The sequence below is a fragment of the Balaenoptera musculus genome, chromosome 8, assembly GCF_009873245.2.
Source record: "Balaenoptera musculus isolate JJ_BM4_2016_0621 chromosome 8, mBalMus1.pri.v3, whole genome shotgun sequence".
Classification (NCBI taxonomy): domain Eukaryota; kingdom Metazoa; phylum Chordata; class Mammalia; order Artiodactyla; family Balaenopteridae; genus Balaenoptera; species Balaenoptera musculus.
In genome coordinates, this window is record NC_045792.1 from 62,125,589 (window position 1) to 62,149,662 (window position 24,074).

General features: G+C 35.8%; 1 protein-coding gene across 6 annotated transcripts in view; it reads right to left on the reverse strand.

The window, feature by feature from the left end:
- Positions 1–24,074, reverse strand: part of STK33 (serine/threonine kinase 33) — a 184,174-nt gene that overhangs the window by 21,058 nt on the left and 139,042 nt on the right. For all 6 annotated transcript variants that reach the window (XM_036860126.1, XM_036860123.1, XM_036860125.1 and 3 more), the window contains one exon: positions 23,698–23,783. In XM_036860126.1, the coding sequence (XP_036716021.1) occupies positions 23,698–23,783 (86 nt within the window). The remainder of the gene's footprint in view (positions 1–23,697; positions 23,784–24,074) is intronic.

Sequence of the window (24,074 nt, forward strand, 5' to 3'; positions counted from 1 at the left end):
CAAACTTGTAAAACAGTATGACAATTCACCAAGGCATAAAAAAGATGCTCCCCTCTGTATGTATGCTAAGAAGAAGGCAAGCACTGTTTAAACTAATCTTGATAAGTTTTTAACCCCAAAATAAGACACTTTAACTCTCAATATTTCTAATGTTTTAAATTACAGTGCAAAAAATTTAGCTTTACTTTTGTTTCATTCTCTCTATATATTTAGAACCAACAGTTAGGGAGTTTTTAATGTTTAACAAAAAATTTTAAAGGGCATGGAAAAAGCACAATTTTTCCCATTGATTATTAAAATCATTTTGCACAGCTTCAATCTGCACTATTTTTATGGTTCTGCACTACTGTGCAAAGCAAGGATTATCTGTGCTATCTTGAATCTGCATTTCTAGCCAGCTTTCAAGTGCTTGGTTCACATATATCAATATATACACCCAAAAGCATGGTGACTGACACGCTACAAATGACTCTATTTCTTATTGCAAAGAGACTGGGGAGAAGAGCAAAAGATCTAGAATAGGGTCATTATCCCATCAAAAACACTCTACCATTTATAAATTTTTAACTATATGCTTCCTATATTCCCTTGTGATATCAAACAGGGCACAAATGTTGGTATAGATTCCAGACTTTCCCTCTTGTCTAAAGTCCAGCCAGTAACTTACTAGACTAGCCCCTTCTTGCCTGCTAACAGTTGGAGGAGGAATTGCATCAGATACTTGGACTGACCAATGAATAAGTGACCCAGAGCTGTGTGTCATGAGCCTTCTAGGCTCAAGAGAAATTACACATGAACCAACCAAACAAAAATGGGTGGAATTGTTAGGGCAGACACTAGAGATTGTGGAGACACCTCACCATCAGAACAGTAACCTCTGAACTCCCTTTACCGGCTGTATTAAGAGGGGTCACACCCTGAACTCATCAACCATGAAGCAGCAAATGGCAAGAAGGAGCAGTAATAGGCTGATAATCTGAGGCTACCATAAGTAGAAAACCAACCTTTTTGTTAATAAATTTCCACTTGTTTAACTAACAGTTTGAGACTACTTTATTTTGAAAAACTGGAAAAATGAACACTCACAGAGGAGAAGCATTGGTCAAATACTAAGATTTGGATTTAATCTTAGTAGACAGGTCCTGCAAATAGGAACCCAAACATACATCCTCATCTAACAAAATTTGCCTTTTCAAGGACAGTGCCTATCAGTATTCTGCAAACAATAAGTCTTTAACAAGTATTTTTTAATGAACGAATGAATGATATGTATGAGTTGGGATAAGAGAGTATGAAACATAAAATCAGCAAAACGAAAAGGAAACATTCTGGGTCTTTAACTTACGGTCATCATTTTCTACTTTTCGTAAATAGCTAGAACTCTTTATTTTGTAATGTTCCAAGGAATAAATTGTTTTAATTAGAAAAATTTTTTATATCTTTATAAAAAAGATATAAAAGGATGCTCAACTTCACAAAATTAATAAAATCCAAATCAAAAACAATGAGTTGGCAATTTTCACCTAATAGATGGACATAAATTTAAGTTTGATAAAACTCTGTGTTGGTGAGGGTATGGGGAAACAGGCTCTCTCATTTACTTGCTTTTTATGGGAGGATAAATTGGCAATAAACTATCAAAATATGTAATGCACATTCTCACAAACCAGTAATTCAACTTTTAAGAATTTATTTTATAGATATGCTGACACAGTATGCAAACATATACTTACAAGAACATTTGTTGCACCATTGTTTGTAACAGAAAAGACCTGAAACAATTTAAATATTCCATATTCATAGGGGCAAAATAACAGTGTATCCATAGTTTTGGATACAATACTGCTTTTTAAAAAAATAAGCATATCTTCCCAAAATACATTAGATGAAAAAGAATAGTCTCCGTAATATAAACCCATTTGTGAAAAGTGAATAATAAAAATGTTCAGAATGATTTGAAAGAATACATAAGAGACTTAACAATGGTTATCTTTAGTAAGAGGGAATGAGAGAATAGAGGGAGAAAGTTATTTTTCCTGCCTTGTTTTCCATTTAAATCATTTACTAAGGGTAATGGCAACTATTATATGACTAAAAATTAATATAAACTATGTAGGAAAAGAAATAATGTAAGTTGCAGATACTCAAAAAGGACTGATAGCACCCAGTAAGATCACCAAACATGCTCTCATGGGTCTCAGTGAGGCCAAGGCAGCAGCATAGAAAGGTAGTAAGGGCTGCTGAAGTAAGCAACTCTGCACCACTTTAAAATTTTTCCTAACAAAGTCATCTCAGTGATTTTGTTTTCACAAGTATAGCAAATAATGAGAGTAGAGAAAGTTGGTGTTGATATTCCTATTCTTTAAGAGGAAACAAACTGAGAAATTGAGTAATTTACCCTTATTCCAGAAGTGCATTTCCAATTGTCTGCTAAGAATTTCTAGGTAGAGGTGTTGCTGAGCCTTCAATACTGTAATGTATATTTGAAAACTGCTCAGAGAGTTTTTCCCACCACAAGAAAAAAAATTTAAACTATGTGAGGTGATGGATATAGTAACTAAATTTATTGTGGTAATCATTTCATAATATATACCTATGTTAAATCACTATGTTGCACATCTTAAATTTATACAATGTTATATGTCAAATTATGTCTCAATAAAGCTGGAAAAATAAAAACAAAATATATTCCAAACCAACATTCTTCAAACGGTTATGTGTACACCTCGCTGTACATGAAGACTTCCTAAGGGCTGTATGGGCAGGGATGGTTTGCAGGGAGTCAGTTTCAAGACCCTCAATTTCCAATGACCTATTCTTTTTCAAAAGCCACCTGCTTGAGCAAGGATTTGTAGTAATTCTTTCCATGTTCTTTTCTTAAGTCAGCTTCTTACAATGCTTGTTATTGTACATATATTTATTTTTGTGTGTGTGTGAGAGACAGAAGGCTCATATCTAGAATATACAACTTCTACAAATCAATAAATTAAAAAAAAACTAATAGAAAAATGGAGGAAAGACTTGAACAGACATTTCATAAAAGAAGATATCCAAAAGGCCAATAAGGATAAGTAAAGTAAAAGTGACCAATTTCATTTGTCATTCAGGAAATGCAGATTAAAACCACAATGAGATACCATTATATATTACCAGAGTATCTAAATTAAAAATATTGATAATAACAAGCACTGGAGAGGATGGGGAGCAAAACTAGAACTCTTACACATTGCTGGTGAGTGGCACAAAGTGAACGGTGGAAAAGGGAACAAAGGAACTTTCTTGTGGGGGGTGGAAATGTTCTGTATTTTGTTCTGGGTGGTGGTTACACAAATGCATAAATTCATAAAAATTCATCAAGCTATACACTTAAAATCTGTGCATTTTACATTAAGTAAATTATATCTTAACAAAACTATGATTAATTTAAAATTAAATTTCATAGATTTGTACATATTATTACATGTAGCTTAATCATTTTCATGGCTGTATAATATTCCATTTTAAGACGATACCACAATTTATTCATTCTCTAGTCAGAGGGAATTTGGGTTGATTCTGGGTTTTTGCTCCTATATACACTTCCACAAACATTATTGTGTATATATCCACATGTATATGTGCAAGAGTTCCTCGGGTATATTCTTAGAAGTGAAATTTCTTGGTTATAAAGTATGCGAGTGGTTAACTTTAAAAGATAATGTCAATCCCTTTTTCCAAAGTAGTTGTACCAATTAATACTCTCACCAGCAATGATTAAACTTAAAAGCTTTTGCACACCAAAGGAACCATAAACAAAACAAAAAGACAACCCACAGAATGGGAGAAAACATTTGCAAATGAAGTGACCAACAAGGGATTAATCTCCAAAATATACAAACAGCTCATGGAGCTCAATATCAAAAAAACAAACAACCCAATCAAAAAATGGGCAGAAGATCTAAATAGACATTTCTCCAAAGAAGACATACAGACTGCCAAGAGTCACATGAAAAGATGCTCAACATCACTAATTATTAGAGAAATGCAAATCAAAACTATAATGAGATATCACCTCACACTGGTCAGAATGGCCATCATCAAAAAATCTACAAACAATAAATGCTTGAGAGGGTGTGGAGAAAACGGAACCCTCCTACACTGTTGGTGGGAATGTAAATTGGTACGGCCACTGTGGAAAACGGTATGGAGGTTCCTTAAAAAATTAAAAATAGAACTACCATATGATCCAGCAATCCCACTCCTGGGCACATATCTGGAGAAAACCATAATTCAAAAGGTACATACACCTCAATGTTCATTGCAGCACAATTTACAATAGCCAAGACCTGGAAGCAACCTAAATGTCCATCAACAGAGGAATGGATAAAGAAGATGTGGTACATATATAGAATGGAATATTACTCAGCCATAAAAAAGAATGAAATAGTGCCATTTGCAGCAACATGGATGGACGTAGAGATTGTCATACTGAGTAAAGTCAGTCAGACAGAGAAAGACAAATATCATATGATAATGCTTATATGTGGAATCTTAAAAAATGGTACAAATGAACTTATTTACAAAACAGAAACAGAGTCACAGATGTAGAAAACAAACTCATGGTTACCAAGGGGGAAATGGGGGGGAGGGATAAATTGGGAGACTGTTATTGACAGTACACACTACTATATATAAAATAGATAACTAATAAGGACCTACTATATAGCACAGGGAAATCTGCTCAACACTCTGTAATGACCTATATTGGAATAGAATCTAAAAAAGAGTGGATATATGTATATGTAAAACTCATTCACTTTGCTGTACAGCAAAAACTAATGCAACACTGTAAATCAACTATACTCCAATAAAAATTAATTTAAAAAAAAGATACTCTTTACCCACATCTATTCCAACACCGGCTACTGTCAGACTTCTTAATTTTTGGTTTATCTCACTGAGGTCTTGGTTTGTATTTCCCCGATCACTAATGCGACTGAACATCTTGTCACGTGTTCATCAGCCAAATGTGGGTCCTCTTCTGTAAAAATGCCTGGCCCTAAAGCAACTATACTCCAATAAAAATTAATTTTAAAAAATGCCTGGCCCTGTCTCTTTGTACATTCTCTACTAGGTTGTTTGTCCGCTTTGTATTGATTTGTAAGAATTATTGAGATTTCATGATATTAACCCTTTTTTGGTTTTTTGGGTTACAAAAGCCTTCTCCTAGTTTATAACCTATCCCTAAAGTGTTGTTTTATGAACAGAAGTTCTAAAAATTAATATTAAGTCAAGTTTATCCACCATTTCTTTTATGTTAGTGCCTTTGGTATCTAGCTTATAAAATCCTTTTCTATACACTCCAAGGTCCAAAAGATTTTCACCTATATTTTCTACTAAAAGTTAAATATAAATTTTTATTATTTAAGTCCTTGATTTGCAGTTGACTCTTGTCTGCAGTGTGAGATAGGAACCCAATTTCTCTCTCTCTTTTTTTTTTCATATGGACAACCATTTATTCCAGCTCCAGTTATTGAATAGTCTCTCCTTTTCCCACTGATCTGCCATACTACCACTGTCATAAGAGTTCCAGATATGCATGGATATGTTTCTGCACCTTCTATTTTATTCTACTGGTCAATTTGCTTATTACTGCAAATGATCACACTATGCTAACTAATACAGCTTCATAAGTCTTAATATCTGGTAGAGCAAAACATTTAGAAATGTCTTGGCTATTTTCGACCCTTTAAGCTTCGATACAAATTTTAGGGTCAGGAAAGCTTGTGGAATTTTGATTGGATTTGCATCGTGTATGTACATCAACATGAGGAAATCAGTTTTTATGATATTAAGTCTCCTGACCTATGATTATGGTATATCTTTACACTTAAGTTTTCTTCAATGTTTTCCAATAAAATTTCATAATTTTCCCCAAATCTTATGTTGAATTTATTTCTAGAAATTATATATTCTTGAATATTATTTTACGTCTTCATTTTTTTACATTTTATATTGTTGCTTGCTAGTGAAAAGAAATACAATGTCAATCTTTTTTTTCCAGGTTTACTGAGATATAATTGATATATAACATTGTGTAAGTTTAAAGTGGACAATGTGTTGATTTGATACACTTACATATCGATGAGTATCAACCTTAAATCCAGCTACCTTACTCAGCTCTTTTATTATTTCAAATAGTTTGTCTAATAATTTGTATATTACTGCAAATAATAAAAGTTTTATTTCTGTTTTCCAATTCTCATGACTTTAATTTATTTTCCTTGTCTTAAGTTGACTAAGATCAACAATGTTGGGAAAAACTATTGAAAGCTGATTTCCTTGACTAGCTCTTTATTTTAAAGAAATGCTTCTCACGTTTCCCATTTAAAACGGTATTTGCTGTAAACTTTTATCAGGTTAAGGAAGTTTTCTTCTATTCCTAATTAAATTATGAATGTATACTGAGTCTTATTACAAGTGTTTCCTTTAAATTATCATATGCTTTTTCTCCTTTAATATATTAATGTGTGAATTTATATTTACAGATTTTTTTTCCAAAATTAAACTATCATTGTATTTTTAGGGAAAATCCAACTAGATCATGATCTTTTTTATAAACACAGTTGGATCCAACTTGCTAATATGTTGGTTAAGGTTTTACATCTATATTAATAAGTAATATGGATCATTTTCCTTTTTCATAGGTTTGGTTTACAATGGTCTAGTTTTGTTATACTAGAGTATACAGAATTAATACTAGACTCAGAATAAATTAGGAAAATTCTCTCTTTGGGGGCACAGGAGGAGAGTTATAAATTTGACATAAAAGTTTGGTAGAACTAATCTGTAAAATCATCTAGGCTTGGTGTTTTCCTGGTGGAAGATTTTAAACTACTGCTTCAATTTCCTTAGTAATTATATAGGACAATTCAAGTTTTCTATTTATTCTTTTTTTTTTTTAGTTTTTTTTTGAGGTGGACCATTTTTTAAAGTCTTTATTGAATTTGTTACAATATTGCTTCTCTTTCATGTTTTGGTTTTTTGGCCGTGAGGCATGTGGGATCTTAGCTCCCCAACCAGGGATTGAACCTGCACCCCCTGCATTGCAAGGCAAAGTCTTAACCACTGGACCGCCAGGGAAGTCCCTTCTATTTATTCTTGAGACAATTTTATGAAGCTGTATTTTTTGAGGAAAATTTTTTTTTGGGGGAAAATATTTTTTATGAAAAGAAATTTTGTCCATTTTTCCTAAGTTTTCAGATTTATTAGTATACAGTTGGTGGTGGTATTCCCTTACCTTTTTAATATTTATCCTTTTAATTTCTGCTTTATCTGTGCCTGTATTCCCTTTTTCCTATTAATAGTATTTTTGTCTTCTCTATTTCTTTCTTATTTTTGTCAAAAATGTATCTATTTGTTGGTCTTTTCAAAGAATCAAGTGTTGGTCTCATTGATCTTCTCTTTTCTACCTTTCCTTTACATTTAATTTATTTTCACTCTTAGTTTTATTTTTCCTACTACTTTATTTGGGTATATTCTGTTGGGATTTTTTCCTGAGATTTTAAGTTGGATATGTAGTTCCTTTTTAGCCTTTCTTCTTTCTAATGTGAATATTCCAGGTGATAAATTTCTGCTGAAACACATTCTACTGCATCTCACAGGTTTTGATATGTTGTATTTTTATTACCATTCAGTTCTACAAATTAAAAATTTGTCCTCATTAGTATTTATTCTTTAACCCATGACTTATCTAGAAGCATGTGATTTAATTTCCAAATATATCTAGATATTTAATCTTATTGGCCTTGACTTTTAACTTAATTGTGTATTGTTAGAGAACATAATCTGTGTGAAATTTATTGAGACTTGCTTTCTTCCTGGCCAGATCAATTTTGGTAAATGTTCCTTCCACATGTGGTTAAGAAAAATGTATATTCTCTAATTGTTGGGTGCAGAATTGTATACATGTCCACTAAAATAAGCTTGTTAATTGTGTTGTTAAAATACCCTTGTTTCTGTTTTCATTTGCTTCACATATCAATAATTGAGAGAAGTGCATTAAAATCTCCCACTATGATGGTGAATTTTCCAATTTCTCCTTGTAATTTTGTCATTTTTGATGTATATTTTTGAGGTTATCTTAGTAGTTGCATACATGTTTAAACTTATATATTTTGTTTGGATTGAACTTTTATCATTATAAAGTGACCTTCATTATCTCTAACGATGATTTGTTTGTGGCAAGGTATATTTAATTGATATTAATTCAGTTACTCAGGCTTTTTTTGGTTAGTGTTTGCCTGGTATGTTCTTTTCCATTCTTTTTCTTTCAGTATTTGTGTCCTTATGCTTCAAATGTGCTTCTTGTAAATAGCACTTAGCTAGATTTTTAAAAAGTCAACCTGACCTTATGTCTTTTAACAGGTATTTCTTTTTTTAAAATATTATTTTTTTCATGTTTATTTTTATTTATTTATTATTTTTGGCTGTGTTGGATCTTAGTTGTGGCACGTGGGATCTTTTGTTGTGGCGCGTGGGCTTCTCTCTAGTTGTGGCACACAGGTTTTCTCTCTCTAGTTGTGGCACGCAGGCTCCAGAGCGCGTGGGCTCAGTAGTTGTGGCACGTGGGTTTAGATGCCCTGCAGCATGTGGGATTTTAGTTCCCCAACCAGGGATCAAACCCACATCCCCTGCATTTGAAGGTGGATTCTTTACCACTGCACCACCAGGAAAATCCCTTAACAGGTATTTCTAACCCATTAACTTATTTGAAACTGTTTCTATTATTTAAGTTTATTACTACAACTGTCTCACTCTTTGTATCTTTTTTAATCCTTTACTATTTGAAAATCCATTGTCTACATCTTCCATTTTAGCCCCCTCTCGTGTACCCATGTTCTCTCTCCGTTCTCAACGCTTGTCATGTGTATATTATCACACATTTTAAGTCTGGGTTATTATGAATATACTTTCTCCTCTTCTTCTTAGGTCTTTTTCTTTTTTTTTGGACACCAACACACTTTACTAAGGTATTTGAAGACTCTTGGTACACATAGCTCTTGCAGTATCTACTGGATTTCTTTGACCTCCTATTTAATTACTTCTATCAAGTGTTTTAAATCTAGGACTTGTGTGGCAAACCTGAAGCCTTGTATATTTGAAAATATTTTTATCATTCCCTTTCACTTGAATGACAATTTGGATGGATATAAAATTCTAAGTTTAAAGTTGTTTTCCCTTTAACACATTTAGAATTATTACTCCATTTACACTTGCATCCAATGTTGCTGCTGAAAAGTAAGATGTCAATGTGACTCTTGTTCTTTTTTATATGATATTGCTCTTTCTCTCTGGGAACATTTAGAATTTCCTCTTTGTTTTTGATGTTCTTAAATCTCATTATGTCTATTTTGTCAGTTTTTCCTTCTCTCTCCTATTTGGTAGTCTATCATCTATTTAGAGCTGAAGTCTTTCTTCTTTCTTTAACTCTGACAAATTATCTCTATTATTTTTTAAAAGATTTCCTTCTCCCTCTTTTTACTTTTTTTCCTGAGACTCCTATTATATGGATTTTGTAACTTTTACTTTCAATTCCTTATAGCTTAACTTTTCTTTATTTTTTCAATTTGTTTATCTTCACCTGTTCCCTTCTATAAAGTTCTATTAAAGTTCCATAATCTGATCATCTAGTTTTTTAAATTCATTCTTCAGCTTCACCCATTTCACTACTTATCCTATATAACTGCATCTCTATTTTAACTATTATACCTAAATGGTTCTACCTGGTTTTGCTTTATCATTTCATTTCTTGCTTCATATTATTAACATCTTCCCTTATCTCTTGTAGCATGTTTACTTTGTTGACTTCTAAATTCTTGAACTGCCTATTCTAAACTCTCCTAATGGTGTGTGAAATGTGGCCTGTTAGCTCATACTCCGCAGGGAGTACTGGCTCCTCAGGAGGACAGACCAGAACCAGGCCTTCAGCCCCAGGAGCTCAAAATCCCTAGGCACCAAAGATCTGCCCCCAGCAAGCAACTCCTCAGTTCAGGGTTTCAACCTTATCAAACTTCTCCTCCAAGAAGAAACAACCCAAGGAGGAGGCACTTCTAAAAGTATAACCCACCTGTCCTAGGGTGTGGAGGCCAACAGGTAAGTCAATGCCTAAATCCAATTCCCACCCATTTTCCTTAGCTTCTCACTCATGCAGGGCCTCAGTGCTGCTCTGATTTTATTACTTCCTACTCCTGTGAGAGGACAGGCATCAGTGTCCCGAGGCAAAGGGGAACTTGGGTTGTTTTTGTCTTCCTATTTTTACTTCCTTCCCTGGCTGTAACCTTACCCACCATACATGCCAGCTCAGAATATCCCCTTATCTTCCCAGGGGTTTCGCACACTATTCTCTGAATCCTGGTATCATGAGGTTTCTCTCTAAAGTTACTCTAGGTTTCATCTTCAGAGAACATGCAGAAGTCTGTGCTAATTCAGTATCTTGTCAGGAACCAGAGCCTCCTCCAGCTGGCCTTTCACTAGGTGGTTTTTGACATATAACTCAAACAGATTTAAAGAAATGAGTGACACTGCTACATCAAAACTCTTTCTACTTGTTTGTAAGGTTCTCAGTGCTTACATCTATGAAAACTGACAACAATAATACAATTGATGCTGAACACTGTCTCTCTCTAACATTAAGTAACATTCAATCATGGATGGATAGCTATTTGGGGGGAAAATGTAGCCCTATCCATCCACTAAAGAGATATTTTTCCAATATAATTTGACTTATGTTTGATAATTATTAACAATTATAATTACATTCCCTTGATCAATTATAAAAGAATAATTAAAGTCACTCAAATAATTTTAAAAAATTTAGAGCCCTAAGGTCACGAGAAATAAAAACAAAAGTATAAATATATATTTGAGCTTTTTTTTGCAAAATGAGACAAATGATAGGGTGATTAGTAAGAAGTCTTTCATGCAAAAATATATATTACATTGGGATAAATGCGGTAGAAGAAATGCAATACAAAAACAAATTCAAAGAAATGAACAAATAATCTAAAGTTTCTTTTTTTAAAAAATTTTTAAAATTTTATTTATTTCTTTATACAGCAGGTTCTTATTAGTTATTCATTTTATACATATGAGTGTATATGTGTCAATCCCAATCTCCCAATTCATCACACCACCTCCCTCCCTGCCACTTTCCCCCCTTGGTGTCCATATGTTTGTTCTCTATGTCTGTGTCTCTATTTCTGCCCTGCAAACTGGTTCATCTATACCATTTTCCTAGGTTCCACATATATGCGTTAATATACGATATTTGTTTTTCTCTTTCTGACTTACTTTACTCTGTATGACGGTCTCTAGATCCATCCACATCGCTACAAATGACCCAATTTCGTTCCTTTTTATGGCTCAGTAATATTCCATTGCATATATGTGCCACATCTTCTTTATCCATTCATCTGTCGATGGGCATTTAGGTTGCTTCCATGACCTGGCTATTGTAAACAGTGCTGCAATGAACATTGGGGTGCATGTGTCTTTTTGAACTATGGTTTTCTCTGGGTATATATGCCCAGTAGTGGGATGGCTGGGTCATATGGTAATTCTATTTTTACTTTTTTAAGGAACCTCCATACTGTTCTCCATAGTGGCTGTATCAATTTACATTCCCACCAATAGTGCAAGAGGGTTCCCTTTTCTCCACACCCTCTTCAGCATTTGCTGTTCGTAGATTTTCTGATGATGCCCATTCTAACTGGTGTGAGGTGATACCTCATTGTAGTTTTGATTTGCATTTCTCTAATAATTAGTGATGTTGAGCAGCTTTTCATGTGCTTCCTGGCCATCTGTAGGTCTTCTTTGGAAAAATGTCTATTTAGGTCTACTGCCCATTTTTTGATTGGGTTGTTTGTTTTTTTGATATTGAGCTGCATGAGCTGTTTATAAATTTTGGAGATTAATCCGTTGTCAGTTGCTTCATTTGCAAATAGTTTCTCCCATTCTGAGGGTTGTTTTTTCGTCTTGTTTATGGTTTCCTTTACTGTGCAAAAGCTTTTAAGTTTCATTAGGTCCTGTTTGTTTATTTTTGTTTTTATTTCCATTTCTCTAGGAGGTGGGTCAAAAAGGATCTTGCTGTGATTTATGTCATGGAGTGTTCTGCCTATGTTTTCCTCTAAGAGTTTGATAGTGTCTGGCCTTACATTTAGGTCTTCAATCCATTTTGAGTTTTTTTTTTTTTTAATTTATTTATGGCTGTGCTGGGTCTTCGTTTCTGTGAGAGGGCTTTCTCTAGTTGTGGCAAGCGGGGGCCACTCTTCATCGCGGTGCACAGGCCTCTCACTATCGCGGCCTCTCTTGTTGGGAGCACAGGCTCCAGACGTGCAGGCTCAGTAATTGTGGCTCACGGGCTTAGCTGCTCCGTGGCATGTGGGATCTTCCCAGACCAGGGCTTGAACCCGTGTCCCCTGCATTGGCAGGCAGATTCTCAACCACTGCGCCACCAGGGAAGCCCTTGAGTTTATTTTTGTGTATGGTGTTAGGGAGTGTTCTAATTTCATTCCTTTACATGTACCTGTCCAGTTTTCCCAGCACCACTTATTAAAGAGGCTGTCTTTTCTCCATTGTATATTCCTGCCTCCTTTATCAAAGATAAGGTGATCATATGTGCGTGGGTTTATCTCTGGGCTTTCTATCCTGTTCCATTGATGTATATTTCTGTTTTTGTGCCAGTACCATACTGTCTTGATTACTGTAGCTTTGTAGTATAGTCTGAAGTCAGGGAGCCTGATTCCTCCAGCTCCGTTTTGCTTTCTCAAGACTGCTTTGGCTCTTTGGGGTCTTTTGTGTCTCCATACAAATTTTAAGATTTTTTATCCTAGTTCTGTAAAAAATGCCATTGGTAATTTGATAGGGATTGCATTGAATCTGTAGATTGCTTTGGGTAGTACAGTCATTTTCACAATATTGATTCTTCCAATCCAAGAACATGGTATATCTCTCCATCTGTTTGTATTGTCTTTAATTTCTTTCATCAGTGTCTTATAGTTTTCTGCATACAGGTCTTTTGTCTCCCTAGGTAGGTTTATTCCTAGGTATTTTATTCTTTTTGTTGCAAAGGTAAATGGGAGTGTTTCCTTAATTTCTTTTTCAGATTTTTCATCATTAGTATATAGGAATGCAAGATATTTCTGTGCATTAATTTTGTATCCTGCAACTTTACCAAATTCATTGATTAGCTCTAGTAGTTTTCTGGTGACATCTTTAGGATCCTCTATGTATAGTATCATGTCATCTGCAAACAGTGACAGTTTTACTTCTTCTTTTCCAATTTGTATTCCTTTTATTTCTTGTTCTTCTCTGATTGCTGTGGTTAGGACGTCCAAAACTATGTTGAATAATAGTGGCGAGAGTGGGCATCCTTGCCTTGTTCCTGATCTTAGAGGAAATGCTTTCAGTTTTTCACCATTGAGAATGATGTTTGCTGTGCGTTTGTCATATATGGCCTTTCTTATGTTGAGGTAGGTTCTCTCTACGCCCACCTTCTGGAGAGTTTTTATCATAAATGGGTGTTGAATTTTGTCAAAAGCTTTTTCTGCATCTGTTGAGATGATCAAGTATGGTTTTTATTCTTCAATTTGTTAATATGGTGTATCACATTGATTGATATGCGTATACTGAAGAATCCTTGCATCCCTGGGATAAATCCCACTTGATTATGGTGTATGATCCTTTTAATGTGTTGTTGGATTCTGTTTGCTACTATTTTGTTGAGGATTTTTGCATCTATGTTCATCAGTGATATTGGTCTGTAATTTTCTTTTTTTGTAGTATCTTTGTCTGGTTTTGGTATCAGGGTGATGGTGGCCTCATAGAATGAGTTTGGGAGTGTTCCTTCCTCTGCAATTTTTTGGAAGAGTTTGAGAAGGATAGGTGTTAGCTCTTCTCTAAATGTGATAGAATTCACCTGTGAAGCCATCTGATCCTAGACTTTGCTTGTTGGAAGATTTTTAATCACAGTTTCAATTTCATTACTTGTGATTGGTCTGTTTATATTTTCTATTTCTTCCTGGTTCAGTCTTGGAAGGTTATACCTTTCTAAGAATTTGTCCATTTCTTCCAGGTTGTCCATTTTATTGGCATAGAGTTGCTTGTAGTAGTCTCTTAGGATGCTTTGCATTTCTGTGGTGTCTGTAGTAACCTCTCCTTTTTCATTTCTAATTTTATTGATTTGAGTCCTCTCTTTTTCTTGATGAGTCTGGCTAATGGTTTATCAATTTTGTTTATCTTCTCAAAGAACCAGCTTTTAGTTTTATTGATCTTTGCTATTGTTTTCTTTGTTTCTATTTCATTTATTTCTGCTCTGATCTTTATGATTTCTTTCCTTCTGCTATCTTTGGGTTTTGTTCGTTCTTCTTTCTCTAGTCCCTTGAGGTGTAAGGTTAGATTGTTTATTTGAGATTTTTATTGTTTCTTGAGGTAGGCTTGTATTGCTATAAACTTCCCTCTGAGAACTGCTTTTGCTGCACACCATAGGTTTGGATCGTTGTGTTTTCATTGTCATTTGTCTCTAGGTATTTTTTGATTTCCTCTTTGATTTCTTCAGTGATCTCTTGGTTATTTAGTAACGTATTGTTTAGCCTCCATGTGTTTGTCTTTTTTACGTTTTTTTCCCTGTAACTGATTTCTAATCTCATAGCGTTGTGGTCAGAAAAGATGCTTGATATGATTTGGATTTTCTTAAATTTACCGAGGCTTGATTTGTGACCCAAGATGTGATCTATCCTGGAGAATGTTCCATGCACACTTGAGAAGAAAGTGTAATCTGCTGTTTTGGGATGCAATGTCCTATAAATATCAATTAAATCTATCTGGTCTATTGTGTCATTTAAAGCTAGTGTTTACTTATTAATTTTCTGTTTCGATGATCTGTCCATTGGTATAAGTGAGGTGTTAAAGTCCCCCACTATTACTGTGTTACTGTCGATTTCCTCTTTTATAGCTGTTAGCAGTTGCCTTATGTATTGAGATGCTCCTATGTTGGGTGCATATATATTTATAATTGTTATATCTTCTTCTTGGATTGAGCCCTTGATCATTATGTAGTGTCCTTCCTTGTCTCTTGTAACATTCTTTATTTTAAAGTCTATTTTACCTGATATGAGTATTGCTGCTCCAGCTTTCTTTTGATTTTCATTTTCTTGGAATATCTTTTTCCATCTCCTCACGTTCAGTCTGTATGTGTCCCTAGGTCTGAAGTGGGTCTCTTGTAGACAGCATATATATGGGTCTTGTTTTTGTATCCATTCAGCGAGCCTGTGGTTTTTGGTTGGAGCATTAAATTCATTCACGTTTAAGGTAATTATCCATATGTATGTTCCTGTTACCATTTTCTTAATTGTTATGGGTTTGGTTTTGTTGGCCCTTTTCTTCTCTTGTGTTTCCCACTGAGAGAAGTTCCTCTAGCATTTGTTGTAGAGCTGGTTTGGTGGTGCTGAATTCTCTTAGCTTTTGCTTGTCTGTAAAGCTTTTAATTTCTCCATCGAATCTGAATGAGATCCTTGCCGGGTAGAGTAATCTTGGTTGTAGGTTCTTCCCTTTCATCACTTTAAATATATCGTGCCTCTCCCTTCTGGCTTGTAGAGTTTCTGCTGAGAAATCAGCTGTTAACCTTATGGGAGTTCCCTTGTATGTTATTTGTCATTTTTCCCTTGTTGCTTTCAATAATTTTTCTTTGTCTTTAATTTTTGTCAATTTGATTACTATGTGTCTCGGCATGTTTCTCCTTGGGTTTATCCTGCCTGGGACTCTCTGTGCTTCCTGGACTTGGGTGGCTATTTCCTTTCCCATGTTAGGGAAGTTTTCGACTATAATCTCTTCAAATATTTTCTCGGGTCCTTTCTCTCTCTCTTCTCCTTCTGTGACCCCTATAATGCGAATGTTGTTGCGTGTAATGTTGTCCCTGAGGTCTCTTAGGCTGTCTTCATTTCTTTTCATTCTTTTTTCTTTATTCTGTTCCACAGCAGTGAATTCCACCATTCTGTCTTCCAGGTCACTTATCTGTTCTTCTGCGTCAGTTATTCTGCTATTGATTCCTTCTAGTGTGTTTTTCATTTCAGTTCTTGTATTGGTCATCTCTGTTTGTTCCTTAATTCTTCTAGGTCTTTGTTAAACATTTCTTGCATCTTCTCGATCTTTGCCTCCATTCTTTTTACGAGGTCCTGGATCATCTTCACTATCATTATTCTGAATTCTTTTTCTGAAAGGTTGCCTATCTCCACTTCATTTAGTTGTTTTTCTGGGGTTTTATGTTGTTCCTTCATCTGGTACATAGCCCTCTGCATTTTCATCTTGTGTATCTTTCTGTGAATGTGGTTTTTGTTCTACGGGCTGCAGGATTGTAGTTCTTCTTGCTTCTGCTGTCTGCCCTCTGGTGGATGAGGCTATCTAAGAGGCTTGTGCAAGCTTCCTGATGGGACGGACTGGTGGTGGATAGAGCTGGCTTTTGCTCTGGTGGGCAGAGCTCAGTAAAACTTTAATCTGCTTTTCTGCCCATGAGTGGGGCTGAGTTCCCTCCCTGTTGGTTGTTTGGCCTGAGGTGACCCAGCACTGGAGGTTACAGGCTCTTTGGTGGGGCTAATGGAGGACTCTGGGAGGGCTCACGCCAAGGAGTACTTCCCAGAACTTCTGCTTCCAGTGTCCTTGTCTTCCCGGTGAGCCACAGCCACACCCCACCTCTGCAGGAGACCCTCCAACACTAGCAGGTATATCTGGTCAGTCTCCTATGGGGTCACTGCTCCTTCCCCTGGGTCCCGATGTGCACACTACTTTGTGTGTGCCCTCCAAGAGTGGAGTCTCTGTTTCCCCCAGTCCTGTCGAAGCCCTGCAATCAAATCCCACTAGCCTTCAAAGTCTGATTCTCTATGAATTCCTCCTCCCGTTGCTGGACCCCCAGGTTGGTAAGCCTGACATAGGGCTCAGAACCTTCACTGCAGCGGGTGGACTTCTGCGGTATAAGTGTTCTCCAGTTTGTGAATCACCCACCCATCAGTTATGGGATTTGATTTTATTGTGATTGCGCCTCTCTTACCGTCTCATTGTGGTTTCTCTTTTGTCTTTGGATGTGGGGTATCTTTTTTGGTGAGTTCCAGTGTCTTCCTGTCGATGATTGTTCAGCAGTTAGTTGTGATTTTGATGCTCTCACAAGAGGGAGTGAGCGCACATCCTTCTACTCCGCCATCTTGAGCCAATCTCTCAACTGCATTTCTAAACACTTCAACTCCTGGCTGTGCCTCCCTGGGAGGATCCTGAGCCATCCCAGGTCCTGTCCACATGGATGTAGCCCCAGGTTGTCCTGAAGTCCAAATCCCAGTGAGTCCTATGGAGACTGAACTCCTGTTGCAAGGACGCTGGCCCTTCAAGTCCCAAAGCGGAGGACCTGGCAGTGCTAGAGGAGACAGAACTCTAAAGTTTCTGTTAAAGGAGAATTTGTTCATAAATTTTTAAAATTGGATGAGATGGAGGTGTTATACATGTAAAAAAAGTTATATTTATTTTTAATTACCAACATTTACAATATATAGGAAATTATATCCCTTGTAATTATTTACATTTATGATGAAAACCTTCTAAGCTCAACCTAAAAATATCTGAAGAGATTCATTACTTTTCAGTCTTTCTGAAATTATTCAAGCACAAACGTTTGAATATACTGTTCCAAAAAGCACCTCACTCTTCTTCCAATCTACAAAACCAGTAATTGTTCTAGACTTTCATCTTACCCCATTTTCCTAGTCACCTGAAAAATAGTTTTTATTCCTTTTACTCTTTTATCTAACATTTCTACTTAGTTGAAAAATTGTGTTGATTCTCTTTATAATGTCTATTTCTCCCCTCTCCTCTGTTCCATTCTCACTGCCCTCGTTCCAATCTTTATTATCTCACCTGAGTCCTATTTCAGTTCTCCAACTTTGCTTGCCACTCTGCAAACCATATCACACACACTGTTGCCAGATTATTCTTCCTGAAGTTCTGTCTGCCCTGGCCAGCAATACATCCACCAACCCACTAACTGAGAGAGTTGACCTGTGAAGAATCTTAGACACTTGCTACTTGTTCCCAACCTGCTCCAATGCCTATCCTGTTCTATCTCCCCATTAAGATCCTGTTTCTGCCCTTCAGCCATGATCTGTGCATAAGGATCCCTCAAATTTATTCCTAGGGCTCTTCTGGCTTCACACTATTTCAGCCAGGATACTTCATTAGAAGAGGAGCTCCCCCCTCAGAATAGCCCACAGACCCCATCCAAGTCCACCCAAATCACTCCACAAGGGTTGAAAGGACAAAGCAGAAAACAAAACTCACATAAGTTCAGCTATGATCTGGTACTTCAGTGCCTTTCAGTAGCAATCCATTGTCAAACAAGTCAGATACAAAGTCTTCTCTATGTAGGTCAAGGTCTAGAGCAAAATAGCCCTAATCTGCCTTTACAGCTTTATTTCCCACTACTTCCCTACATGTCTTCTATGATTCTAAAAAAACAGAACTACTAATATACTTCATTTTTTCTTTCTCTATATCTTTGTAAAGTTCTTTCTATCTAGAATCCCCTGCCTTCTTACCATGACTCCAACTTTAATATCTACTTTTACCCATTCATTTAGAGTCAGATCACATATTACCTTCACTTTAAGTGGTTTTTGTAACCCCCTAAAGGGAATAATAGCTCTCTTCTTAAAAACCTAATAGTACTACCACTATACTATATACTATATAAATACATGTTTTATATATTAAATATAATATATATTTAATATACATTAATAAGTACAAATATGATATAAATATATAATACGTATTTTATAGAATATATATTTTATACAGTATATTTTATATATATATATATATTATATGTATACACACACACACACACACATCATATACTCATTCTCTGCCTGTGTTTTTGTTTTAAACTCTCCACTATGCTGTGGGCAACCTGTAGGAAGGGACTATGCCAGACTCATCCTTGTGTCCTCCATAGCACATAGTAGTTATTCAATAAATATTTGTTTGAATTATTAAGTATATATCAATCACTGAATTTTGAGTAAATGCCCAAGGTTCCTGGTTCATGAGCTTCCAAACATAATTCTTATTTATAAAAAAACCTTCATTAAAGAGGGCTTCCAAAGCATATTCATACACGTAAGATAATTCAGAATTTAAGAATAACTAAATATATCAATAGTAAAATAAAGGTAAGAGCCTTAATATATTTAGGAAGAAAATATACAGTAGGAAAAAATTAGTTAGGTATCAGAATAATTACCAATAATTAGTTAGGTATCAGAAAATTTCAATTCTTTTACATAGAGTTTACAGGGTAAAGGTTAAAAGCTAATGACCAAAGCCTAAATAACAGTTTGTGAATTAGTGAACAAGGACCCTGTTCACACATAGGAAAGAGTGTTCTGAAGTTAGACCCTACAGTTCATTACAAGAGCATTTGTAAAGTGTGACTAAAAAGCAAAGTACACTGTAATTTGTGGTAAATTACTCAATGGGAGAGACTGTGTTTTATTCATCTTTGTACCCATATAGTGCCTGATGAATTAAAATCAAAAGACACTTGTTAAAATCAACATAGACGTTTAAATGACTGTTGTCCCATTTAAAATAAGCCACCCTACAAGACTGACGCACTATAATAATAATTTCCTTCCGTCAAACAGCTTGCAATTGTTCCCCACTATCTATGGCAGGAAGTTAAAACTCTTTAGCCTGGGATTCAAGTGCCCTCACAATTTTCTTTCCTTTTCTAAACGGCTTATTTCCCACTTCTTTCCTTCAGGCATCTTATTCGTCAGTCAAATTGAACTTCCTGATTTCACACTTGCTTGCCTCTGTATCTCTCTGTTCATCTGGCAATTTCTTATGTCATTTATCATCTTCTTCCTTGCTTTGTATCTTATACATAGCTTGTTTTCCTTATTATATTGTAAGTTTCTCATGTCAGAGACTAGGTCCTATATGTCTTTAACTATATTTTATTACCTACCACAGGGCCTGGCACATGGTAGGCACCAAAAAAAAAATCTGTTGAAGGAATTACTGAATAATACCAGTAGAGCTCAAATCCGGAAACTACTTTTTGACAAGCCGTAAAAGAAAAATGCTTTGTTAATTTATGGCAGAGTTCTTAAATATAAGCAGGCATTAAAAATACTGGGGAAACTTGTTAAATATGCAAATTCTTGGTGTTAGTTGTTACCAGGGGACTTAATACCAAGGGGCAACTGTAACTATCTAATAAGGAATGAAGTCCTGAACCACTGTTGAGAATGAAAAGGGCAAAAAAGAAGAAAAGGATAGAGAGGATAACAGGCACACTCTTGGCAGTGGGAGTCATCATCAAACTCTTCCTTTGTAGTAAAGTCATTATTGGCTGTTTTTCCTTGCATCTGATCTTCGACTTTTTTTTTTTAAATACCTGGTTTTTTGTTTTGTTTTGTTTTTTATAAATTTATTTATTTATTTATTTATTTTTGGCTGTCTTGGGTCTTCGTTGCTGCACACAGGCTTTCTCTAGTTGCAGCGAGCAGGGGCTACTCTTCGTTGCGGTGCGCAGGCTTCTCACTGCAGTGGCTTCTCTTGTTGCAGAGCACGGGCTCTAGGTGCGCAGGCTTCAGTAGTTGTGGTGCACGGGCTCAGTAGTTGTGGCTCGCAGGCTCTAGAGTGCAGGCTCAGTAGTTGTGGCGCACGGGTTTAGTTGCTCCGCAGCATGTGGGATCTTCCCGGACCAGGGATCGAACCTGTGTCCCCTGCATTGGCAGGCGGATTCTCAACCACTGTGCCACCAGGGAAGTCCTGATCTTTGACTTTTTAAATCAGGATGACAATATCTGTTTTAGACCCATTCACTTAAATGTACATAGGGAAGCAATGATTATTTTTCTCAGAATACTTTTCAGATATGTACTGTATTTCAAAATGCACAATATATAGGTAAACCGTAGAAACTTTTTATCCAATAAAGCTCTTTGAAAAGAATGTTACTATTTGTTCAGTATTGGAAGATCAGCTCTGGTTATAAAGCAGTAAGGCACTGAGAGAACTAACGTGTTCTCTTTAGATTATTTCAAACAGAGGATATGAATTACAGGAAGCAAGACTTCAAGTGGTTAAGAAGAAAAGAGTTTTGCCTTTCAGAAGTTTACAAAATGCCAGTATTCTAAACTTCATACACTGAACTCCTTAGGATAGTCTGATATAGTACACGCTATCTGTCACTTCTCTATCCATTTGGCAAAGACTACATAGAGACAAATGTTACAGAGGCTCAAAAATGGAGACTTCTGGAAAAATGACCAAAGCCAGAAATAAAGTTGTACTAATTAGAAAACAAATAATTAAATGGCCAAACCCGAATGTTGTGTGATGCTGAAAAGAGATAGATTTCTAAAGCATACCATCTGTTTTACAGTTTTTATTTTGCTGTACTGCAAATCTACTCAGTAGTTTTGCAATGATCTAGCTGCTAACTCATTTGCACAATTACTTTAGGCCAGAAATACTTATTGCACAGAATCATTTGAGAGTTCAACACATTCACAGAAGAGGGCAGATATAAACCATTTTTGAGTGAAGACAATTTCTTTAGCCCTTAAAGAAAAAAAAATGTTATTCAAAAAAATGATTAGAAATTGCCAAAAGAAAATCAGAATGCTATCACTATAAATTTATGGTATCTAAACCTATCTAGGCCTTCAGGGTCACCATCAACCCCTCTGTTGGCCATTCTAATGAAAACTCATTCTCATCTCGACCCCTCGGCAGCATTTACCTGGGAGCTGACTGCTCCTGCTTTCTCAAACACTTTTCTCACTTAACTTCCTTGGTACCACCCTCCTGACTTTCCTTCTTCCTCATCAGCTATTCCTTTTCAGCCTCCACTGCTAGCTTCTCCTCTTCTAAATGTTGTAGTGTTTAAGGCAGGGTGCTGAGGCCTCTTGTCCTTTCTATCTGTATTTTCTTCCTAACTTATCTCTTCAGCCCAATGGCTTTACATGGCATCTATATACTCAGGATTCACAGATTTATATCTCCAGCTCATTCTTCTCGAGTTCTAGGCTCATACATTCAATGATCTATTTGAAATCTCCACTTGAACGCTACATAGGCATCTCAAATTTAGCATGTCTCATATGGAACTCTTGACTCACCACTCTTGCCCCAGAAAAAAAAAATCTATTTCTCCTGCAGTCTTCCACATCTCAGTAAATGGCACTACCATCCAACCAGTTGTTAAAGCAAAATCTAAAAATCATCCTGATTTCTCCCTTATCCTTATCCCTTATCTGATCCATCACCAAGCCCTATCAAATATACCGAAAAAATATATTACATTTATTTCTCTTCAACTCTATTGCTACCACCCTGTCCAAGCCACCATCATCTCTCAACATTACTACTGCATTGTAAGCATATCATGTATCTTCAGTACCTAACACAGTGTCTAGCAAGTCATAGATGTAAAATAACTTTCTGCATAGATAAATATTACTTAGCAATATTCCTATGTCTCTAAGAGAATCTCCAATTTCCATTCTCAGACATTTTCTGACATACCTACAGACATTCATTTACTGAATCATCTACTCATTCAGCAATTATTTATTATTGTATTAATTGGTATTAGGTTTAACTGCATATTTCACAGTATCTCAAAGATGACAGACGTTTGTTTCCTGCTCATATAAAAACGTCTGGAGGTAGGCAGTCAAGGGCTGGCATAGCAGCTCTATATGCTAAGAGCCCTGGTTCCTTGCATCTTGTTGCTCTGCTATCCCGTTTATAAATTCCACTTTATGATCTAATATGGCTACTTAAACTCCACCCATCACAGCTGCATTTCAGTCACCAGGGAAGAAGATGGATGTGAGGAAGGCCATACCCCCTCCATTTAAGGACACTTCCCAGAAATTGCTCCTACCTCCACTTATATCTCATTGACCAGCACCATAACTAGCAACGATGGGGAAGAACTAGCAAGGAAGACTAGATAGCAATGTTACCAGCTAAAAGTCAGGATCCTCATTTCCATAGAAGAAAGAGAAAATAAATATTGAGAGGTAGCAGCATCCTCTTCCAAAGTTCCTGTTGTGACCAGATAATGTTCTGGGTACAGGGATACAAAGATGAGTAGGACATAGGGTCACTGCTCAAGGCGTTAGTCCAATGGGGGAAAGCAATATGTTAATGAATAATTACTCAAGATTTCAAGCCAGGCAACAGACACTGTTAGAAGACCTTGGCTTTTCTGAATCCCTGAAGATTCCTTGCATCCAAAGAGTTGAAAGAGAAGTAGATGGTTCCAGTGCTTTACATCACTAAATTATATAGACTGTTTCAATATTCCACAGCTTTAATAATGGACATTTCTCAGCTCTATTTTACTGGATTTGATACAAAAGAAAAGTTCATTTAAACCTCTATAAACATATATAAACAACTGTGGTAGTACTTTTAACAGTTTGAAAATACCCATTTCAGAAATGTGGCAACACTCAATAATTTTTTTAACTTGTCAGAAGATGAAACTAAATGACTGTTTTAAGAAGACTATATATAAACTACAAGGCCAGATGAGAAGAAATAAGCAATGACAGCATGCCAAAAAGAAAAAAAAGAAGTAATACTGTAACTTACTGTTAACCACTGGTTATCTAGTAGTTCCTTAGCTGTGATTCTATGAGCAGGATCTACTTTCATAAGTTGTTTCAAAACACTTTTAGCTGCAAATAAGGGAAAAACCCTGAAAGTCTGATTTATCTCAACTATAATTAGTACCACACATTTTCCAGTTTATTTAGGATTAGGTCTGTATAATATGAAGGAAACTTGTCAGTTATAAAATAAATATCATCAATACAAATGGCTAATATTAAATAAAGTTTAAGGCCTAAAGTGAGGTTTTATTGCCTGGATTACCTGGTTTATGGTCTATAGTAAAAATTAGCTAGATGATCAGCAAATTTCCTCTTCAATTTTTATTACGCATTTTCTGTTTTTGCTGAAAGTTTCAA